The sequence below is a fragment of the Dermacentor andersoni genome, chromosome 3 (genome assembly GCF_023375885.2).
Source record: "Dermacentor andersoni chromosome 3, qqDerAnde1_hic_scaffold, whole genome shotgun sequence".
NCBI classification, from domain to species: Eukaryota; Metazoa; Arthropoda; class Arachnida; order Ixodida; family Ixodidae; genus Dermacentor; species Dermacentor andersoni.
Genome location: NC_092816.1, coordinates 196,362,082 through 196,384,591, shown reverse-complemented (window position 1 = coordinate 196,384,591; position 22,510 = coordinate 196,362,082). Strand labels below are relative to the sequence as shown.

The 22,510-nt window shown below is 45.4% G+C and overlaps 1 protein-coding gene across 1 annotated transcript in view; it reads right to left on the bottom strand.

The window, feature by feature from the left end:
- LOC126524387 (fatty acid synthase-like) overlaps positions 1-22,510 on the bottom strand; it is a 270,389-nt gene that overhangs the window by 131,514 nt on the left and 116,365 nt on the right. The window contains exon 13 of the mRNA XM_055067059.2: positions 5,004-5,261. Within this exon, the coding sequence (XP_054923034.2) occupies positions 5,004-5,261 (258 nt within the window). The remainder of the gene's footprint in view (positions 1-5,003; positions 5,262-22,510) is intronic.

Below are 22,510 nucleotides of genomic sequence, written 5' to 3'. Positions count from 1 at the left end.
TGCTAAAAGGTGGTGTACTCCAGCCTGCATAAGCATGCGGTGATCTCCTATTAACAACTGTCTCGCAAATGTCTGGTCTAGAAGGAGAACAATATGATGTTGTTCACAGATTTTGAACTTCGCGTTGTGTGGTCATGCACCAACTTTCAGATATTGGTTATCCGTGTAGGTTGCAAACATGCAGATTGAAGAGCGCATTGAATGATCGGGGAATAACAGTGGACTTTCTCTGTCTAAAGCTTTCGTGCCCTTTTCGTCTCATCTGTAGTGAGAGGTACGTACAGTTTCACGGTTACATGTCTGGCCAAACGAACAAAACGACGAACCCACAAAGGCTCTTTTACAGTATGTTTATATGTTGACAAGTCTAAAAGGTCACAAGGCTTCGCCTGAAAATTTGCATCTATTGGTCAACATTCGTCACCTCCTTTGCCGATATTTATGCAGCTGAAAACATTTCACGTGATCCCAACTCTTTCGTTTTACGCAGCCATCGGGTTTCTTTCGCCAACTGAGCGTTGTTAAGAGGTTTTTCTGCAGATGTATCTTGGGTAACTAAGCTGGCTGTGTTACACTTAGTCAGACGATACCACCAGTGTTCCGTGCAGACAAAAAGTTTGAGTATCTTTAACCCTGTTCTCTGCAAAGGTCATCCAGTTTTCTGCTGTGGGGTTGATCGATCTAAGTACAATAGATGAGTCTGACCACCGCCTACTTCTCCTAGATGCAGGTAGTTTCATTTGCAATGCGTCCATTAAACTGACCATTGTCAATGATCCCGAGAGCTCTAAGCGAAGAAGGGACAGCGTTTTAACAGCTGCAGCTCCGGCATTCGCAATGACTAATTTCGTAGCAACGCTGGTTTTGTCTATGTCTGCTCCATGAGCCGCTAGCCTTGAGTATTGAGTATCAAGGGTATGAAGAGTGGTTTTGCATGGTTCTTTGTTAACGTAACTAAACACTGAACATCAATCATGTCACAACGGGCACATCTTCCCTCCACTTTCCCCAGTTGTGCTTCACGTTATTCGACAAACGGTCACTCCATTCTATCTTTTTTTTTCGACAGTTTCTGAAAAAGAAATTACTTCGGTCAAGTGCAAGGTGGAGGGAAGTAATTATTAAGGGAAAATGAGATATCTACCCAATCGTAACAATTGCTGCGATTGGGTGGATGTCTCATTTTCCTTTTGTGCACAAAGGATTATCTAGCATGCGTTATTTGCTAATTTATTTTTAACCTAATTATTTCATAAGGTGCCAATGGAAAATTATGGAGGATGTGGAGATGTAACTGATAACAGCGTTTATAGCAAACCATGTTTCCTGTGTTCCGGTTTCTGGCAAAAAGAAGAAAGCGCACAAAAAATATTTTGAACGAGTCCGCGTACCAGCTAATACAGTGGACTGTATGACTATGACATATTACTATATACATATGTCTCCATATGACGACATATCACTATGATACGCGATGTCACATTCTAAACATTAAGAATGCATTTGACTCAGTTCCTGGCGACAATATTGCGCGAAAACTTTACAGCTTGGCGTTTACCAGCAAATATATTGAAGTAATTACGGCTTGCGTCTTTAACAGACGGATATGGCTTGTAAGTAAAGCAAAGGCAACATAGGTAGAAACCCTGCTCAGAAGGGCAGCACAGAGGGTAGTTCATGTTATGTGTAATGTACTCTTAAATAACGTGAAGCTACGTGAGATATAAAGTTCCTGTGAATTTCAAAAATTATTTTAGAATTTGTGCAGGCCGCGTTTTGTCTTGCTACGAAACAAAAATTGGTGTTTGATTCCTCGTTCCCGACATGAATCGCGATGGCTATAGGCCAAACAACATTTCCAGTTGTTATTTCTAATTTTTTTTTCGAACACGGAATAAAAAAATTAATAAAGATCCTACGCGTTCTGGGAATCGGTGTAAGTGATGTTTTAAGAAGCCGGAAAGGCTGAAAAAGCTCCTCAATATAATAAACACGCGGCGGCTTCCGGTGACGAACGCTTAGTGTAGCCAGTCCCTAACGGTCATCAGCCGCGATGGTGTACCGTCCTAAGCAAAGTGGACGATTTTCCCGGACGATCACTTTTGTTCCCCTAAAGGTGAATATATGAAGGTCGACCTTTAGGAGATTAGTGTGTTTCTCAAATGAACGCGTTGAAGTAGACGGCCAAAAGCGTTACTGGTACAGTACTAGAAACGCTGTCAGCTGGAACCACATGGCGCATTTGTCGCGAGGGAGAACACCACGCGACGGTAAAAACCCACGCCGTCGAAACGTCCGCACGAACCGAGCGGCGAGGCGTACTCATACCGCGGCTAAACAGTCGTGAGACTGCAGATGCTCTCGGCAATTGGATCTTAAGCTGCTGAAACGAAAAAAAAAACCTTGAACATTCTGAAAAATAAATGCTTCCTCTCGGTTTTTTTTTTTTTGCTTTTGTAAGCAGGATAAAAAATTTTTAAAAATATGAAGAAAACATCAACAGACTTTCCCAGCAGAATTATTCTGTTACGATGCGACTGCTTTGGATGTACGTAGAGCTTTGTCAAAATAAGGAATTTGGGAGTCTGCGAAGCAGCTGGATCCATCGACGTGATTGCAAGCTCGTCGCTTCAACCAACCCTTGAGCCCCCTTGCCTGTCGCGTACAGCAGACTCCCTCTTCTTCAGCGGCATGTGAAAGAAACTGGTCCAAGTATGAAAATGTGCACACCAGGCTACGAAACAGGCTCGCAGGGCATCGCAATGCGAAAAGTTGTGTGCGTTCGCTCGAATCTCATTGTCCGGAAAACTTGGTCCGCTGCACAGCGTATTGTTGACGCGTCAAGAGGAACTGAATCGGACACAGATTGATACAAATGACGCTCCTGAAGCTTTGATGTGAAATCAATGCCTTGACACAAAATCGTGCCTAGATTTTGAACAAGGAAGCTCTGCTGGGACTTTTGTGATGCAGTAATGTAACAATTATATTGTTTTCAGTGTTAGAGAAATAAATGTGTCGTGTTTTTTATAGCTCTGTGCGCCATCATCTTCTGTTTTCAATTTTTCTAATCTTTCGTAAATAACAATGAGAGAAACCAGCTTTTTTCACGCCCCTCGAAAATCCATTAGAGTTTACATCTCTATGACTGTGATGCGTACAGCGGCTTTAGTGATGCGCGTAGGGCAGCCACATGTCTTTTTCAGATCCCGAGGCACTGAAGTCAACGTCAACCAATCATTAACACTTGAGGGAATACCCGTCGAAATAGTGGAAAAACATAAAATTCTGGGCGTGACTTTTTCTGCTCATATGACATGGACGTGTCATATTGAATCACTGACTAAATGGTTATCACGTGCTGCTGGTGTTCTGTCATGATGTAGGCACTTTCTTCCAGAAAATGCTAAACTTCAGATTTATCATGCTCTGTTTTCTTCCCATATAAATTACTGCCTGTTAGTCTGGGGCACCACAACCCTTAGTAACATAAATACAATTCACCTATTGCAGAAAAGAGCACTTCGGTATATTGCAAACGTCCCGCGCAATAGTTCTACAGTTGCATTGTTTACCCGCTATAAAATATTCAGTGTGAAACGCATGTTCGACTTTCGTTTAATGTATGCTTATTTCTTTTCAAACGAACAATTCAAAGTGTTTATTAAAGATTTATCTAATATAAGCATGCATTACACTGATTCACGCACCCGCAGCACCGACAAGTGGCTTGTTCCTCGTTCCCGCACGACCTATTTTTTGCAGTCTCTTAGATTCACACTGCCGTCCCTACTTAATAAATATGAAGAGAAAGACGCCAACTTTTCTACGTTTACAAAAAAAGAAATGCGTTAATTTTTTCTAACTCTTCTCTAATGTCTTTTGTACTGCCCGAACATGATCAAGTATGTTTCATTATTCCTTGTAACACGTTTATTTTCGTCATTTTATGATGTGTGTTCACGTGAACATTGAATATTTCAACTATAATGTACAACTGTTCTGGAGTGTACTTATATATTGACATTATTTGTTCTATTGTTCCGTTGTTGTATTTTCACCTCTTCTTAAATTTTTTTTTGAACTGCATTTTTTACTTGATTACTGTAAACTTGTTTTTTGAACGTATGAATCGTAATACCGCTGTCATGTACGTGGGCCTTTAGGTATTTTCAAGTGGTGTTATTACCGCTTTTCGCCTAAGGGACCCCCAACTGTCGTTGGAAATAAAGATTTGATTGATTGATTGATTGATTGATTGATTGATTGATTGATTGATTGATCTGGTTATGTTGAAGAAAACCGAGCTTTGCGTCACGGGACTGAACTCGCCACACTCATTGGCGGAAGGGCACGTGGTACCCACGCACGAGTCTTTCTTGCGGCTAGAACAGCGACAGCTGCTCGCAGGGACGCCTGATGACGATAACGACAACGACCACTATGACGACTCGTGAAATCGAGAAATCGTATACACACCTTCGCTTAAAAATCATACAGGAAAAGGGGGTTAGTGCAAAACGCAGCCGGCTCATTAAGCTGCGCGGTCGCATTACGCTGCCTATTAGCTTGAAGGCGTATACTGCACGAGCTATTCGCATTGGTATCAGGACGGATACTTGTCTCCATCCTTACGAGACTCAGTATGCAGGATTACTAAAAACGCGATGAAAAAGAAAAGAAAAGCGCGGGAAAATGAGTAGACTGAGTTTGTCGCTTCGAGGCATAACACAGGGCGCCGTTCAAGCGTCACCGCTGTCTCAAATGCCTGGCCCATAAAATGTCATAATATATCACAATATGTGACTCCGAAAATTCGTAAAATTGCATCACATAATTTCGGCGCAAGACGCTCACTTTTAAGTAAATCGCCCACTACCCCCCCCCCCCCCCCCCGAATAGATAGCAGCTTACAATATTTGCTTGCTCCGTGTCGATGCCCATCTACTCTCATAAATTGCACATGGCATGCGACGTTGTGTTGCACGGTCAATAGAACTTACGTTTTATATTGGCCTTGAGGATGCCCTGGAATTGACTGCCGTAGTCAAAACCACGAAGTCTCAGCTCTTTGTAGACTTCTTCGGCATCTAGATCACAGGACACGAGATCAGCGGCGTTCCGGCATGGCGGCTCTACGTCGATGATTTTCTCGTTCTCTCCAGCCATTCTAATGCGGCCGCTCGCTGCCACTCCGCCCCCCTCGGAGATCTCAAACTGCCCTGATCCCTCCATGATGTTGATGGTAAAGCGCGTGGTACCTGCGGGTAAATTAAGGTATCGGTGATGCCAAAACCGTTAAAGTTACAGATTGGGTGCCAAGGGAAGTGAAGAGGAGCCGAGGAAGGCAGAAAATTATGGGGTGGGGGGTGGGGGTGGAAATAACATTAGGAAATGTTCAGGCGCAACTATTGCCAAGCCAGCACAAGAGAGGGGTAATTGGAGATGACTGGGAGAGGCCTTCACCTGCAGTGTAAGTAAAAATAGACTGATGATGATGACGACAGCTCCACAAATAAATTCAGTAATGACGCGCTGAAGAGGAAATTCGGTTGACGAGAAAATTTAAGAGCGATCGCGTTTGCTCGAGCTTCGAAGGCAAGCCAGTAGGCGTACGCCATTGGTAGAAGCATGGCGGAAAGTGAGCTCGCACTACCTGCGACAAAAAATAAAGGCTAGGCCGGGGCGTTATGCGTCTGCTGTTTAAAAGGAAGAATAATAGCCTTCTTGGAGAGGCATTCAAGCCGAGCAACGAAATGTCCGCGACGCAAACGGGCCGCGAGGTTCCTAAATTGTGGGGACAGCTGGCGGAGCTTTTCAACGAACGTGGCCCCACAAAAGAAGGTGTGACACCTTCGGGACGGTACTCGTCCGAGCTCGTCGCACAAGTCAAACGGGTTGCATTCGTTGTGTCAGAAGCTGCAATGTGAGTTACACTGATAATATAGGAAAAACAGGGGTGAGCAAAATGAGAACAATTTGAAAGCGGAAGCCAACGTTTCGATGAGTGTAGTTGTCTCTATCACGGCCTACTAATACAGTTATTTAGGAAATATGCGCTGCTGTTATCGGTGTGCGTTATGCTCACCATGAAATGTCGCCTTATTTTTTAATTCGTTAAACGCTGACCAGCTTAGAGCTGCGAGGCCGTGGTGCCACAGTCGCTAATTCATGTTACAGCTCTCACAGTTTTTAATCATGTTAAATACGTTTTAGTAAACGATTGACCATACGTGTTTTCGGGAGTAACATTTTAATTATGAAATTTGCAGCATACCGTCTTCTTAGAGACGTTTTGCCTTCAATTGCGGTGGCACATGCGGTGCAATGCTACTAAGACTCGGAGGGAGGGTGCTGTTTATTCATTGGCCGTGAATACGACGTGGGCTTGGGGCCTTCACTCTTACTTAGGTAGCCCACACTTGTGAGTGAGGTAATCCGTATGCAGTTTAATTGTATTTGTTTAATGTCTATAAAAAACTGGAATCCATACACTGCATAAAATCTTCCATGTCAACTCGACTACAGCGAACGCCTTATGAGGAGTGCAGAAAGCTCCATTAGCGCACAACTGTAGTGCTTGCAGTCAAGTGAATAACATAAAGTACGGTTTAGCATTGTGACACTTTAAGTAGGTTTCTTTGTGTAGTTTTCTCTACGCAACTTATCTGTTTATCTTACTATTGTTGTGCAGGAGTCACAGTTGGGCCCACCAGTGGTCCCACTACAGCTATCAATTTCCAGTCCGTCATTACCATTTTGTGTGCAAGTTGTAGACAAATTACGTGCATTCCTTATTCAATGGCAGCTTACCATTTTTTTTCTTTTTAAGAGCTAACACAACTGTACTAACCTATCCATTATTAGTTGTATGCATTCTGGCTATCTGTGATCAAACATAAAGAATAAAGCTAAATACGTTGTCCTATGTGCTACTGCAGATTCATGGTAACCGGTTACAAGCATCGGTGTAGCACGTCCCACCGTGTTTGATTTCCTTCTACGTTTTTCTCCTCGTTGTGCGCCACAGAGCCCCGCCTGAACACAACAGCAAAGAGCTGCACGGAAGGCTTGAAGAGACCGCCAAAGGCGGGCTTTCTGCGGACAGTTGCTGCGGGCCAGAAGAGGCCGCCCGAGGCACTGAAGGGTGTGCGGGCTGGCACAGCACATGCGTGCATAATCTTCAAGTGCAAACTATTCTGCAATCACGCTATGTACTTGGTTTACGAAATCACGAGACAAAGCCTTCATGCAGCTTGGGGGCTTGGTAGGCATTTCTGTAAGTGTACCTGCGTTAGCCAACCTTGCTCCTTTGCTGTTAACGTATCGGCACATTTACGCCTCATGTTTACTACGGCCACAGGAATGTCGCCAAATGTAATGCGGACAATGTTGGCAATCGAGAAACACATCACTTTGGGCAGCCTGGCGCGTAGGGCAAGTATTGCAACGCTTGCTCACGTTTGCAAATGAACGTGAATCTGTTCACAGTCCACAATAGAAATAGGGGGAAAAAGCAGGCTGGAGAACAGGCAGTTGGCAGCTGTGCAGAGGAAATATTGGTAGAATATAAAGAAATAAATAAACTGAATGATGAATGCTTTCTTCTGGAAGTGCCATAACAGGGAGCATACCTGGGGAAGCAACAGGGGAAAAACGAAAAATGAAAGAAGTTTCATTACCTACGCCTATGTCAGCATAGTACAAAATGTGGAAGTGTTATGTAGGGTAAATCACATTGCTGATACGTCTAAAAGGTGCGAGAGGTACTTGGATCGATACCCAGCACCTGCACCAAATGTATTGATGTTTACTTAAAGGTGAGAAGCATCAGATCAATGGCAGCCTAGCAGCAGCGAACAGCCCGAGCTCTCTTGCAAATCACAGCATGGGTCATCGTCGTTGTCTCCGCGCTGCTATCGGAAACACGAGGCGCGTTTGCTTCCTTACACTCTGAATATTGAAGAGAAGATGAGCAAAATTATTCAAGTGAGAAATAAGTCAACGTATATGCAGTCAGGGCCAGAAAACGATAATTCATTCTGTTCGCAAATACGTACGCACCTTTAGAACCGGAAAACAAAAAGAGCGAGAAGACGATAACGTAGAGTTAATGAATAGAACATTAAGATGCAGCCAAAAAGACATTGAATCTGTATGTAATGCATCAGAGCAACAAGTAGCTCAGTTTTCTGAAATAACAAAGCATCTCATAAATGAAAAATATTGGAGTGTGTAGCCTCTGAAATCACATAGAATTGACCAAACTGGCAAAGCCGATGAATAGAAATATTATGAGGGATATTGAAATGAACACATTGCAAACAGTAAGGGAACAGTAAAGAATTCAAGCAGCATGGCATATGTGAGAAGAAATGTGGCATATGAAAGATCAAGATGCATGCATTGAAAGACAGTTAGGGCAATTCAATATTGTACAATATATTCACTAAGGTAATTTCCAAAAAATTCATCACAGAACTTGATACAAAGCAACGAAGATAGACGCAAGATCTAGGTAGGAGTATTCCATAATGAAACACATCCGCGGCATCAATGAAGTAATTGAAAAATTTGCAGAGCAGAGTAATTTTTTCACATGGCTTCATTTATTGCAAAAATGTATTTCGATTAATTACCTATGGGAACAGTCATAAAGGTTTTACAGCGTCATAGAGCACAATGAGCACAACATCCTGGGATATATTGAGACTATGCAGCTACGGTAATTCTCCGTAGCAATATAGAACAGCGATCCAGAAAGGAGTCAGGCAAGGAGACAAAATCAACCAGATGCCATTCACTGCATGGTTAGAAACTATTCAAACTATTTCACATAAGGGGAGCATAGGTCAAAATTGGAAGGTTAAATAATACGGAAAACACAAAAGTAATGCTTAAAAGCTTGGTGAGAGGACGGAAATTTATTATGACACTCAGCCCTAAGAATCTACGGAAGAGTTCATTAATTTAATTAAGGTGTTTTACGTGCCAAAACCACTTTCTGATTATGAAGCACACCGTAGTGGAGGACTCCGCAAATTTCAACCACCTGGGGTTCTTTCATCATCATCATCATCAGCCTAGTTACGCCCACTGCAGGGCAAAGGCCTCTCCCATAGTTCTCCAACTACCCCGGTCACGTACTAATTGTGGCCATGTTGTCCCTGCAAACGTCTTAATGTCATCCGCCCACCTAACTTTCTGCCGCCCACTGCTACGCTTCCCTTCCCTTGGAATCCAGTCCGTAACTCTTAGTGACCATCGGTTATCTTCCCTCCTCATTACATGTCCGGCCCATGCCCATTTCGTTTTCTTGATTTCAACTAAGATGTCGTTTACCCGCGTTTGTTGCCTCACCCAATCTGCTCTTTTCTTATCCCTTAACGTTACACCCATCATTCTTCTTTCCATAGCTCGTTGCGTCGTCCACAATTTCAGCAGAACCCTTTTCGTAAGCCTCCAGGTTTCTGCCCCATATGTGAGTACTGGTAACACACAGCTGTTGTACACTTTCCTTTTGAGGGATAGTGGCAACCTGCTGTTCATGATTTGAGAATGCCTGCCAAACGCACCCCAACCCATTCTTATTCTTCTGGTTATTTCAGTCTCATGGTCCGGATCCGTGGTCGCTACCTGCCCTAAGTAGATGTATTCCCTTACCACTTCCAGTGCTTCGCTACCTATCGTAAACTGCTGTTCTCTTCCGAGACTGTTAAACAATACTTTAGTTTTCTGCAGATTAATTTTCAGACCCACCCTTCTGCTTTGCCTCTCCAGGTCAGTGAACATGCATTGCAATTGGTCTCCTGAGTTACTAAGCAAGGCAATATCATCAGCGAATCGCAAGTTGCTAAGGTATTCTCCATCAACTTTTATCCCCAATTCTTCCCAATCCAGGCCTCTGAATACATCCTGTAAACATGCTGTGAATAGCATTGGAGATATTGTATTTCCCTGTCTGACGCCTTTCTTTATAGGGATTTTGTTGCTTTCTTTGTGGAGGACTACGGTGGCTGTGGAGCCGCTATAGATATCTTCCAGTATTTTTACATATGGCTCATCTACACCCTGATTCCGTAATGTCTCCATGACTGCTGAGGTTTCGACTGAATCAAACGCTTTCTCGTAATCAATGAAAGCTATATATAAGGGTTGGTTATATTCTGCACATTTCTCTATCACTTGATTGATAGTGTGAATATGGTCTATTGTTGAGTAGCCTTTACGGAATCCTGCCTGGTCCTTTGGTTGACGGAAGTCTAAGGTGTTCCTGATTCTATTTGCGATTACCTTAGTAGATACTTTGTAGGCAACAGACAGTAAGCTGATCGGTCTATAATTTTTCAAGTCTTTGGCGTCCCCTTTCTTATGGATTAGGATTATGTTAGCGTTCTTCCAAGATTCCGGTACGCTCGAGGTTATGAGGCATTGCGTATACAGGGTGGCCAGTTTCTCTAGAACAATCTGACCACCATCCTTCAACAAATCTGCTGTTACCTGATCCTCCCCAGCTGCCTTGCCCCTTTACATATCTCCTAAGGCTTTCTTTACTTCTTCTGGCGTTACCTGTGGGATTTCGAATTCCTCTAGGCTATTCTCTCTTCCACTATCGTCGTGGGTGCCACTGGTACTGTATAAATCTCTATAGAACTCCTCAGCCACTTGAACTATCTCATCCATATTAGTAACGATATTGCCGGCTTTGTCTCTTAACGCACACATCTTATTCTTGCCTATTCCTAGTTTCTTCTTCACTGTTTTTAGGCTTCCTCCGTTCCTGAGAGCCTGTTCAATTCTATCCATATTATAGTTCCTGATGTCCGCTGTCTTACGCTTGTTGATTAACTTAGAAAGTTCTGCCAGTTCTATTCTAGCTGTAGGATTAGAGGCTTTCATACATTGGCGTTTCTTGATCAGATCTTTCGTCTCCTGCGATAGCTTACTGGTTTCCTGTCTAACGGCGTTACCACCGACTTCTATTGCGCACTCCTTAATGATGCCCATGAGATTGTCGTTCATTGCTTCAACACTAAGGTCCTCTTCCTGAGTTAAAGCCGAATACCTGTTCTGTAGTTTGATCCGGAATTCCTCTAGTTTCCCTCTTACCGCTAACTCATTGATTGGCTTCTTGTGTACCAGTTCCTTTCGTTCCCTCCTCAAGTCTAGGCTAATTCGAGTTCTTACCATCCTGTGGTCACTGCAGCGTACCTTGCCGAGCACGTCTACATCTTCAATGATGCCAGGGTTCGCGCAGAGTATGAAGTCGATTTCATTTCTAGTCTCACCATTCGGGCTCCTCCACGTCCACTTTCGACTAACCCGCTTGCGGAAAAAGGTATTCATTATCCGCATATTATTCTGTTCTGCAAACTCTACTAATAATTCTCCTCTGCTATTCCTAGAGCCTATGCCATATTCCCCCACTGACTTGTCTCCAGCCTGCTTCTTGCCTACCCTGGCATTGAAGTTGCCCATTAGTATAGTGTATTTTGTTTTGACTTTACCCATCGCCGATTCTGCGTCTTCATAAAAGCTTTTTACTTCCTGGTCATCATGACTAGATGTAGGAGCGTAGACCTGTACAACCTTCATTTTGTACCTCTTATTAAGTTTCACAACAAGACATGCCACCCTCTCGTTAATGCTATAGAATTCCTGTATGTTACCAGCTATTTCCTTATTAATCAGGAATCCGACTCCTAGTTCTCGTCTCTCCGCTAAGCCCCGGTAACACAGTAAATGCCCGCTTTTTAGCACTGTATATGGTTCTTTTGTCCTCCTAACCTCACTGAGCCCTATTATATCCCATTTAATACCCTCTAATTCCTCCAATAACACTGCTCGACTCGCCTCACTAGATAGCGTTCTAACGTTAAACGTTGCCAGGTTCAGATTCCAATGGCGGCCTGTCCGGAGCCAGGTATTCTTAGCACCCTCTGCAGCGTCACAGATCTGACCGCCGCCGTGGTCAGTTGCTTCGCGGCTGCTGGGGACTGAGGGCCGGGGTTCGATTGTTGTATTCATATAGGAGGTTGTGGCCAAGTACTGCACCAGGGTGGCCTATCCTGCTCTGGTGAGAGAGTGCGTTACCGGTTCTGGTCACCGGGATCACGCCGCACTCCAGGCCTGTTTGTGCAATTTTCTCAATAAACGATTTTTTTTGTATTTTCCGGTGGAGAATTGCGCGGCACCGGGATTTGAATCACGGTCCTCTTGCACTGGAGACGGATACTCTACCGTCCCCGTAGGAGTTAAATTAAAAATTAATTTATGGGGTTTTACGTGACAAAACCACTTTCTGATTATGCACGCCGTAGTGGAGGACTCCGAAAATTTCGACCACCTGGGGTTCTTTAACGTGCACCTAATTCTAAGTACACGGGTGTTATCGCATTTCGCCCCCATCGAAATGCGGCCGCCGTGGTCGGGGTCCGATCCCGCGACCTCGTGCTCAGCAGTCTAACACCATAACCACTGAGCAACCACGGCGGGTCCCGCAGGAGTTGTACGCCTCATTTAACCTACAGTGGTGCCCTATTTGATCAGTCAAGGTGGACCAATCTGAGCTCGGTTATACCGCATGGATGGCACTCGGCTGGAGAACCTGGTATTTATGACCTGCACATGTGAGGCCATACATATTTGAAGATATATATCTTTCTTTTTTTTTAGGAGAGTTCCCGTACAGTGATAAAAAAAGGAAAAGACATTAAAAGAAAGAAAAAAAAGAAAGAAAAAGGGGCTAAAAAAAAGGAACCTAACAGGTGATTTGAACTCGTGACCCTTCGATGTTGCCCGGAAGGATAGCTCAGTCGGTTGGTTCGTCAGGCCCCAGGCTACTTTCAAGCGCCACAGCTCCTGCTCCGAGCCTTACACTTACGTGGAAAGAGACTCATGTTGTCCGCGATAGTCGGTGGTTGTTGTCCGCGATAGTCGGTAGTCGGAGTATGCCTTCCGAGTGGTTGGAAGGCATACTTTCTAGGAAAAATGGCCGCTCAAGGAGAAGAGCGAACTCGAGCGGCTTTAGAGGCTAGGAAAACTGCCTTAAAATATTTAGACTTGAGGGAAAGCTTCGTTAACAAACTATAACACGGCAATCAGCATTCGAATACGACGAGAGAAATTACTGAGACGTCGAAAATTCCCTTGAAAAAATCTGGTTTGCGAGAGAAATGCTTGTATGTATTGAACCTCTTAAAAGATGAGGGGGGAAATATGCGCTCACCGAGAGGGCATCGTCAGCACGAGACCACCACAAGGCACCTTACAGAGATGTGGAGAGCTTCGCGGCCGGAACGAAGCCTCCCCTCTCCGCCGGCCAAGAGGGGAAAACGCGCTTTCCGATCGCTCAAGGTTGCGCGGACAAAGCATAACTCTAGCGTCTAGGAAAAGCTTAACCAGGTGCGATGGCGGCACGCATAGCGTGGGAAGCTAGCCGCCAGAATAACTGTACCAAGGACTGCTGCTGACGAGGGCGAAATACCTTCGTGTAATTATAATAACCCTAATAGGACTACTTTCGAAAGAAAAAAAAAGGAAACGGCCCAGAGGGCTATACTACGAGAGCTATGACTGATAGTTTTCTATATATATATATATATATATATATATATATATATTCATCTCATCTATGGGATCGCATGCGCGTGCTGTTGCTTTGTCTCTGCGTGTAGTAGTTAAGAGAGCCAGTTTAAGGGCGGAGAAGAAGAAAGGAAAGAAAAGCAAAAACTGCAGCGCCGTGGTTTTAAAGCGCACCCGTGGTAGAGAAACGGAATGCGATATAAGCGTGCGTAGCCATGATACACACACGACAAACTGCCTTAAAATATTTAGACTTGAGGGAAAGCTTCGGTAACAAACGATAGCACAGCAATCAGCACTCGAATATAATTATAACCCTAATACTAATTGTAAATATTCATCTCATCTATGGGATCTAATGCGCGCGCTGTTGCTTTGTTCTGTGTGTAGTAGTTAAGAGAGCCAGTTTAAGGGCGAAGAAGAAGGAAGGAAAGGAAAGGAAAGTCTCTGAAGCAAAATTACAGCGCCGTGGTTTTAAAGCGCACCCGTGGTAGAGAAACGGAAGGCGATATAAGCGTGCGTGGCCATGATACGCACACGAAAAACTGCCTTAAAATATTTAGACTTGAGGGAAAGCTTCGTTAGCAAACGATAGCACGCCAATCAGCACTCGAATATAATTATAACCCTAATAATAATTGTAAATATTCATATCATCTATGGGATCTAATGCGCGCGCTGTTGCTTTGTCTCTGCGTGTAGTAGTTGAGAGAGCCAGTTTAAGGGCGGAGAAGTGGGAAGGAAAGGAAAGTCTCTGAAGCAAACTTGCAGCGCCGTGGTTTTAAAGCGCAACCGTGGTAGAGAAACGGAAGGCGATATAAGCGTGCGTGGCCATGATACGCACACGACAAACTGCCTTAAAATATTTAGACTTGAGGGAAAGCTTTGTTAGCAAACGATAGCACGGCAATCAGCACTCGAATATAATTATAACCCTAATAATAATTGTAAATATTCATCTCATCTATGGGATCTAATGCGCGCGCTGTTGCTTTGTCTCTGCGTGTAGTAGTTGAGAGAGACAGTTTAAGGGCGGAGAAGTGGGAAGGAAAGGAAAGTCTCTGAAGCAAACTTGCAGCGCCGTGGTTTTAAAGCGCAACCGTGGTAGAGAAACGGAAGGCGATATAAGCGTGCGTGGCCATGATACGCACACGACAAACTGCCTTAAAATAATTATACTTGAGGGAAAGCTTCGTAAACAAACTATAACACGGCAATCAGCACTCTAATACGACGGGAGAAATTACTGAGACGTGGAAAATTCCCTTGAAAAAAATCTGCTTTGCGAGACAAATGCTTGTATGTATTGAACCTCTTAAAAGATGAGGGGGGAAATATGCGCTCACCGAGAGGGCATCGTCAGCACGAGACCACCACAAGGCACCTTACAGAGATGTGGAGAGCTTCGCGGCCGGAACGAAACCTCCCCTCTCCGCCGGCCAAGAGGGGAAAACGCGCTTTCCGATCGCTCAAGGTTGCGCGGACAAAGCATAACTCTAGCGTCTAGGAAAAGCTTAACCAGGTGCGATGGCGGCACGGATAGCGTGGGAAGCTAGCCGCCAGAATAACTGTACCAAGGACTGCTGCTGACGAGGGCGAAATACCTTCGTGTAATTATAATAACCCTAATAGGACTACTTTCGAAAGAAAAAAAAAGGAAACGGCCCAGAGGGCTATACTACGAGAGCTATGACTGATAGTTTTCTATATATATATATATATATATATATATATATATATATATATATATATATATATATATTCATCTCATCTATGGGATCGCATGCGCGTGCTGTTGCTTTGTCTCTGCGTGTAGTAGTTAAGAGAGCCAGTTTAAGGGCGGAGAAGAAGAAAGGAAAGAAAAGCAAAAACTGCAGCGCCGTGGTTTTAAAGCGCACCCGTGGTAGAGAAACGGAATGCGATATAAGCGTGCGTAGCCATGATACGCACACGACAAACTGCCTTAAAATATTTAGACTTGAGGGAAAGCTTCGGTAACAAACGATAGCACAGCAATCAGCACTCGAATATAATTATAACCCTAATACTAATTGTAAATATTCATCTCATCTATGGGATCTAATGCGCGCGCTGTTGCTTTGTTCTGTGTGTAGTAGTTAAGAGAGCCAGTTTAAGGGCGGAGAAGAAGGAAGGAAAGGAAAGGAAAGTCTCTGAAGCAAAATTACAGCGCCGTGGTTTTAAAGCGCACCCGTGGTAGAGAAACGGAAGGCGATATAAGCGTGCGTGGCCATGATACGCACACGAAAAACTGCCTTAAAATATTTAGACTTGAGGGAAAGCTTCGTTAGCAAACGATAGCACGCCAATCAGCACTCGAATATAATTATAACCCTAATAATAATTGTAAATATTCATCTCATCTATGGGATCTAATGCGCGCGCTGTTGCTTTGTCTCTGCGTGTAGTAGTTGAGAGAGCCAGTTTAAGGGCGGAGAAGTGGGAAGGAAAGGAAAGTCTCTGAAGCAAACTTGCAGCGCCGTGGTTTTAAAGCGCAACCGTGGTAGAGAAACGGAAGGCGATATAAGCGTGCGTGGCCATGATACGCACACGACAAACTGCCTTAAAATATTTAGACTTGAGGGAAAGCTTTGTTAGCAAACGATAGCACGGCAATCAGCACTCGAATATAATTATAACCCTAATAATAATTGTAAATATTCATCTCATCTATGGGATCTAATGCGCGCGCTGTTGCTTTGTCTCTGCGTGTAGTAGTTGAGAGAGCCAGTTTAAGGGCGGAGAAGTGGGAAGGAAAGGAAAGTCTCTGAAGCAAACTTGCAGCGCCGTGGTTTTAAAGCGCAACCGTGGTAGAGAAACGGAAGGCGATATAAGCGTGCGTGGCCATGATACGCACACGACAAACTGCCTTAAAATAATTATACTTGAGGGAAAGCTTCGTAAACAAACTATAACACGGCAATCAGCACTCTAATACGACGAGAGAAATTACTGAGACGTGGAAAATTCCCTTGAGAAAAATCTGGTTTGCGAGACAAATGCTTGTATGTATTGAACCTCTTAAAAGATGAGGGGGGGAAATATGCGCTCACCGAGAGGGCATCGTCAGCACGAGACCACCACAAGGCACCTTACAGAGATGTGGAGAGCTTCGCGGCCGGAACAAAGCCTTTAACGTGTACTTAAATCTAAGTACACGGCTGTTGTCGCATTTCGCCCCCATCGAAATGCGGCCGCCGTGGCCGGGATTCAATCGCGCGACCTCGTTCCCAGCAGCCCAACACCATAGCCACTGAGCAAGCAAGGCGGGTGAATCTATCTTTCTCCATGTGACGTATCAATAGGTGATACTTATAATGAGCCGAAAATTTCCAAAAAAATATAATTGGTGGAACAGCATATGGAATGCATTACTGAATCGTGTTGGCGACGTTACCGCTATCCTTGAAAAAATGTGTAGAGTTATTGCATTCTGCTGGTTCTGTTACAACGGACATATACGCGGAGATTAACAATGAAACTTGACAAGTCGAGTACTGTGCAGAGACGGATGTAACGAAAATGATTAGGCCTAGTATTAGGGCAGGAATGCAGCGGCGTGGTAAATGGTGGTAACTGGTATCTATGTTGACATTAGGAGAACAAATGAAGCCGGCCGATATACCATGCAGGTCCTCTATCACTTGGCGATTCATGAAAGTGGCAGTTACATTAGAGTGACGAAATGTGTGTCAAGAAGAGCGAACTACAGCCTTGAATGGTAGAGAATTAGGGAATGCGACGGCAAATCGAATGTTTGTAGGCATAGGATGCCATAAGTTAGCTTAAGATGGATTTCTAGAAAGATGCATTTATTTTGCAGTGAACAAAAATAAGCTTGCGGTGCTGACATTAGAAAGTCATGATGGTGCGAGGATACGTCAGCTCCGGGAACAATTATTGACGTGACAATTGGCTCAGAAAAAGACAACCCGAGTTGTGAAAAGTTTAGACAACGTTGTACTGACACATTGTTTTCTTATGCAACTTACACTAAAGGTTTCATCGGCTAGGGCGCTTAGTAGCAATAACGCAACGGGGACTTTACAGTGAAGCTGTTGATGGCTAGGGTTCCGTGCATCTTTTGTGAACGTCAAAAAAATCTGCGAGCAAGAACTCTAATTATAAGCAACGGCTCGCGCCACTGCTCCAGCGTTCATCGTCGTTTGCCGCTACGGCTGGCTCGTTGGCGATTATCATGTCAGCGTTCCCATTCTGCCCCTCCCTCTGCGAAGGCGCTGGTGGCACTGGCCCGCGGCCAGTCTGTGCGGTGATTTCGGTCTCAAATTATTTGCTTCAATATATCGCTCGTGCCTTCGTCGTCGTCATCTTGCACAGCTGGCTCATTGGCGCTTATCATGCCAGCGTTCCCATACTGCCCCTCCCTTTGCGAAGGTGCTGACGGCACTGGCCCACGGCCAGTCTGTGCGGTGATTTCGGTAACAATTTTTTTTGTCTAATTCAATCGCGAAATGAAAACACGAATGCATATAACGAATGTATAACACGAGTTAATGTGGATGTACAAAAATAAATGTGTGTGCTTACCTTTCGTCACAATGCCCGCCGATCAAGACAATAAATGTGTTCGTATCATCGTTCAAAATTCAGTGTCCCTTCACTGTCGTTTGCTACACAGCTTCGCGTGTCATCCACCTTCACAAAGTGGAACGCCTCAATTTTTGTTACCATTCTGCTGATGGAGACACTTCACTCTAATTATAAGTAGGTGAGCGTCAGTGGCAGTAGGTGAGTGTCAGGCACGTACTCGTACTCTTGAGAGTGTGTTGCTGACGTGCAGATGACTGCTGTGCAACAGCATAATCCGTGGCCTGACTGCTCTCAAGTCGGGCCTCCGGAAGACGCATAATAAAGGAACTTTGAGTTTATTATTTTGTTTATTATACAAGAGCGTGAACAAATTTATTGCTGTAAACATTATGCTGTGCATATTAGGGCACTTGTAAGATGCATTTGGTGTCTCGTTAAATTGGGTAAAAATGTAAGACAGCATTTGCCACCCTTGGACCATGCAAATGAATAATACAGTGCTGCAGTGTACATGTCATTGTGCTATTGCTCTTTCTATATGAAAGAATATAGTGCGTGTCGACTAGCCACAAGATGAACAGTGTGTGTAAGTTACAAAGAAACGACACAGCAGGAGCTGAAAAATGCTTTAACCGGGAGACTGTGCATATTGTAGCAACATAAAAAACAGGGGTCCTAGAGCGCTACTTAGGAGCCACAGCGGCAGGTCGCCTTTTTAATACCGAGTGCAACTGCGACTTCTTCTTCACTGCGCCTTGACAAAATCGCGCATTCCCACTCGCGTTGTCCTCTTCATCGGAGTACAGGCGCGGCATTTGCGTCCCTCCGAAGGAAGCATTGACCCGATGCGCAATTTAAGCGGTACAACGGGACAATGGGACAAACAGAAGAGGACAGTCACATGCACACAAAAAAAAAGAAAACAAAAAAGCAATGGTTAGTTCGACAGTTACGGCTTCGTCCCTACCACACGCACCACTTCGGGTGAGTGCTTGCGCCGACTGGAGCAATTGTGACTGTCAGGAACGACCTCGTAATTCACTTCTCTCAGGCGGCGGATCACTGTGTACGGCGCAAAGAACCGTCTTAGGAGTTTTGAAAGAGAAAGCTTTACTGGCCGCGAACTTGCGATCTCGCCGTGGTGGTGCTCCGACTAAAGCCCCTCAATCTCCCAAAGTAGCGCCATTCACTTCCCTCCTCCTCCGCTCGGCGCGGCCTCGACGGTGGCGCCGCCGGTGGTGGGCCTGCCGTAGCAGACGACGGCTAACACGCTACGGGAGGAAATCTGCAGAAAAGTTCGTACGAGCCCTGCGGAGCCGTTTTTTCAATCGAGATCTTTCTTCGTCAGTCAGTAACTGGCCTTTAGAATTTCGTGTTGGAATTGCGGAAGAAATAGAGAAAATGGCCATTATTCAAGGCGTATTTAAGGCGTAAAGCGTGCGACGTTGAGAGTTCTTGTTGCTGAAACATGACGCAAGCACGCGGTGTACTCAAACGCGGGCAATTACCAAAGTTTCAGGTGCTGGCAGCGTGAAAGTATGTGTACGTGGTTTCGTAGGTTCATTTACGTACCTGCAGGATACTTTTGTTCGGCCGGCGCGTGAGAGATTGCTGACCGCCCACAGCCGGAATGGTTGTGTGCGGTCACCAATGCCTGGCAACAGGGCAGTTTTTTTCATTGTGGGGTGCTTTGGTAATCGTGCCGATATATTGTTTTTTTTTACAGGTACTGCTCCAGGAGGGCACATGTAATGGCTAACAGAGGCCTCTGAAGAGCACGTGACATTACGATAATGCAGGCGTCGCAGGGAGTGTTCGCATACAATATTGGCTGTCCGCGATCTTATACCCCCTTGGCATGCACAGGCTTCGGCGAGCCCCATCCAGCCCGGGTTCTAGCTTTGGTGTTCCCGTTGCCGCTTTGGTGGCCTGGAGGCGCCGTCAATAATACGAAATAATGACAAGGTGTTATAACTAGTAAATAAAATTTATTGAAGAAATACAATTGCGCCGAGGCGCCAACTGCTAAAGCAGCGCTAGCGCGCCTGCGCGAGTATTATGAAACGCCAACGAGGAATTTACCGGCCCACGTACGACTCTACGATCAAAGTGCACGTTAAACATCCTCAAGCGAGCTAGATGACGTTATCCGGAGCCATCCAAGACCTGCATCCTAGCTTTGGTCGCTTCGGAACGTTAAAAACGTTAATCACCACAAACCAAATCATACATGCGGGCGTACATTCGAAGCTAAAGACTGCATCGTAAGTCATACTGAGCCTTGCAAAAGCGTCGAGAATGTGCTAACTTCTGGTGGAGCTCGAAACACACCCTGAATGAAGTCGCTTTTATGCCACAGGCCAGCTGCAGATGCGTGCATTTCACCGCAAAACGACACTTCATGAGACAAAGAAAGCACCTTCGAAAAAGAAACTCAAACAACGCGCTAAAAACCACGCAGAGCATGAACACACACTTTTTCGAAGCGGAAGGCGTGAACTAGGCTCGAAATAAGAGGTTGTGAGTAGCCGTGGCCCTTACTTCACTAAGCCGTGCGTTCTTTGCCACTTCGTTGAAGTCAGCCCGCCCGATCCTGCGAATCCACACTTTTTTTTTGCGTTGCGCCCGCCGGACGGCAAAGCGAAAAGCTTTTTGCCCTCGCTGTGTCTGTTGCGGCAACCGAAGGCGCAGCAGCATGGCATCGCAATTAAGTTCCCGGCCCTACACATTCTGTTACGCTAACGCACTCCGTCAGTCCGCCTGCCGTACTTTCGTCGCGCAGGCCCAACAATGGAGGTCGGCGCGCGCTGGAAAGAAAAAAATATACAAAAGCGCGGCGCCTGCTCCGCGCTGGAAAGAAAAGATATACAGAAGCGCGGCGCTTGCTTCCACGTGACACTCATTGGCCAATGGGAGAGCGGAGGAGGCTGGGGCGATAGGAGGCGTGGAGGAGGACGCGCCAGGGTGAGCGGGGTGGCGGAAAGATCTAAGAATGGCGCTACTTTTGAATAATTGAGGGGCTTTAAAGGGCCCCTGAAATGGTTCGGACAAATTTTGTAGGCGCGTAGGGTACAGCTTAACTAGAACATTCGCACCACAATTTAAGTGAAGCGTTACGTATTAATGCAGCTACAAGCGATTAGAAGTTACCCTCCTCCCTAGCCATGCTTTTCCTCCTCAACTCGCTCGCCGAACGAGCGGCGCTAAGCTCCGCCTTCACTGGTACTGCGTCACGATGCGACGTCACATCGTCCACTTCCGGTTGTTTTGGAGCACGCCCCCTCCCGCGCGAGACCTCTCCGCTAGCCGCTTGGCCGTCGACCAAGAGCTATCGAAGCAGCGTGCGTTGCGAGCATTCTGTCTTAGCGCCGAACGTGCCCGGTATTCCGGTAACCACAGGCATGCTGGTAATTTCGGCAAATGAATGGAGGCATAAACTCAAGCGGATGAAGGAACTTTAGCGTAGACGTACGTGAGCAGCCTGATCGGTCAGCACGGTCCAGACACTTGTTGGCGCAGCGCTTAACCAGTCAAACAAAGAGCTAATATTGCTCTAACCAAGTGTAAAACATTTTAAACATTTATAAAAGCAGCGTGTTGATGATTACACTCCTGCGAAAAATACACACCAGCAGCAAAGAAGCAGACACTTTGTTGGTGCTACTGTGTATAGTTGAGCTCTGTGCCACCAGGTGGCTGGACCGTGCAGACCATTCGCATTTGCCCTTCTGCTCATCTCATGGCTCATCCCGGCAGTCAGGCGGCCAGACCCTGTCCCTTTGCGCTTGTGTTTGCCCTAATACAGGACTCGCCAAACGCTATTGCGTTAGTAACCTTCCGGTGCAAAGTGACGGCCACAAACGCGCAAATCCTGGCGCCGATCGGATAGCGGCAGTCCGATGCGCAGCAGCCAGTTCGCTCGTATGCTGCCTTGTAGAGGGACACGATGTCGCAGCTTGACATATTGCCAGTCGATAGGTTTGCAGTCCACAAGGCAACAAAGACGAATCATAGCGCTCGCGAAAAGACTGAGACCGACTCTGATGCTGACCGCGGAGCTCTCGTCAAAATGGAGTACGTTGTAACACAAGCAGACGACGCTTGCTGTGTACCGGAAGTGCTTAAGTCTACTGAAAAATTGTTCTTGTGCCTTCTCTTTATGTTACTTTCTTTTTATAGAAACAAATTAACTAACATTACAACTATTACGAAGATCACTTGTTTACCATAAAGTTGGAAAAATTATCGATCACGCGCCCTGGTCAGCCAATCGGATAGCTCGCCCCACTGACGTCATATGGGTGATTTCCGTCATATGGGTAGGGGCGGCTTAAAATTCCGCCGAGCAGTGTGCTGC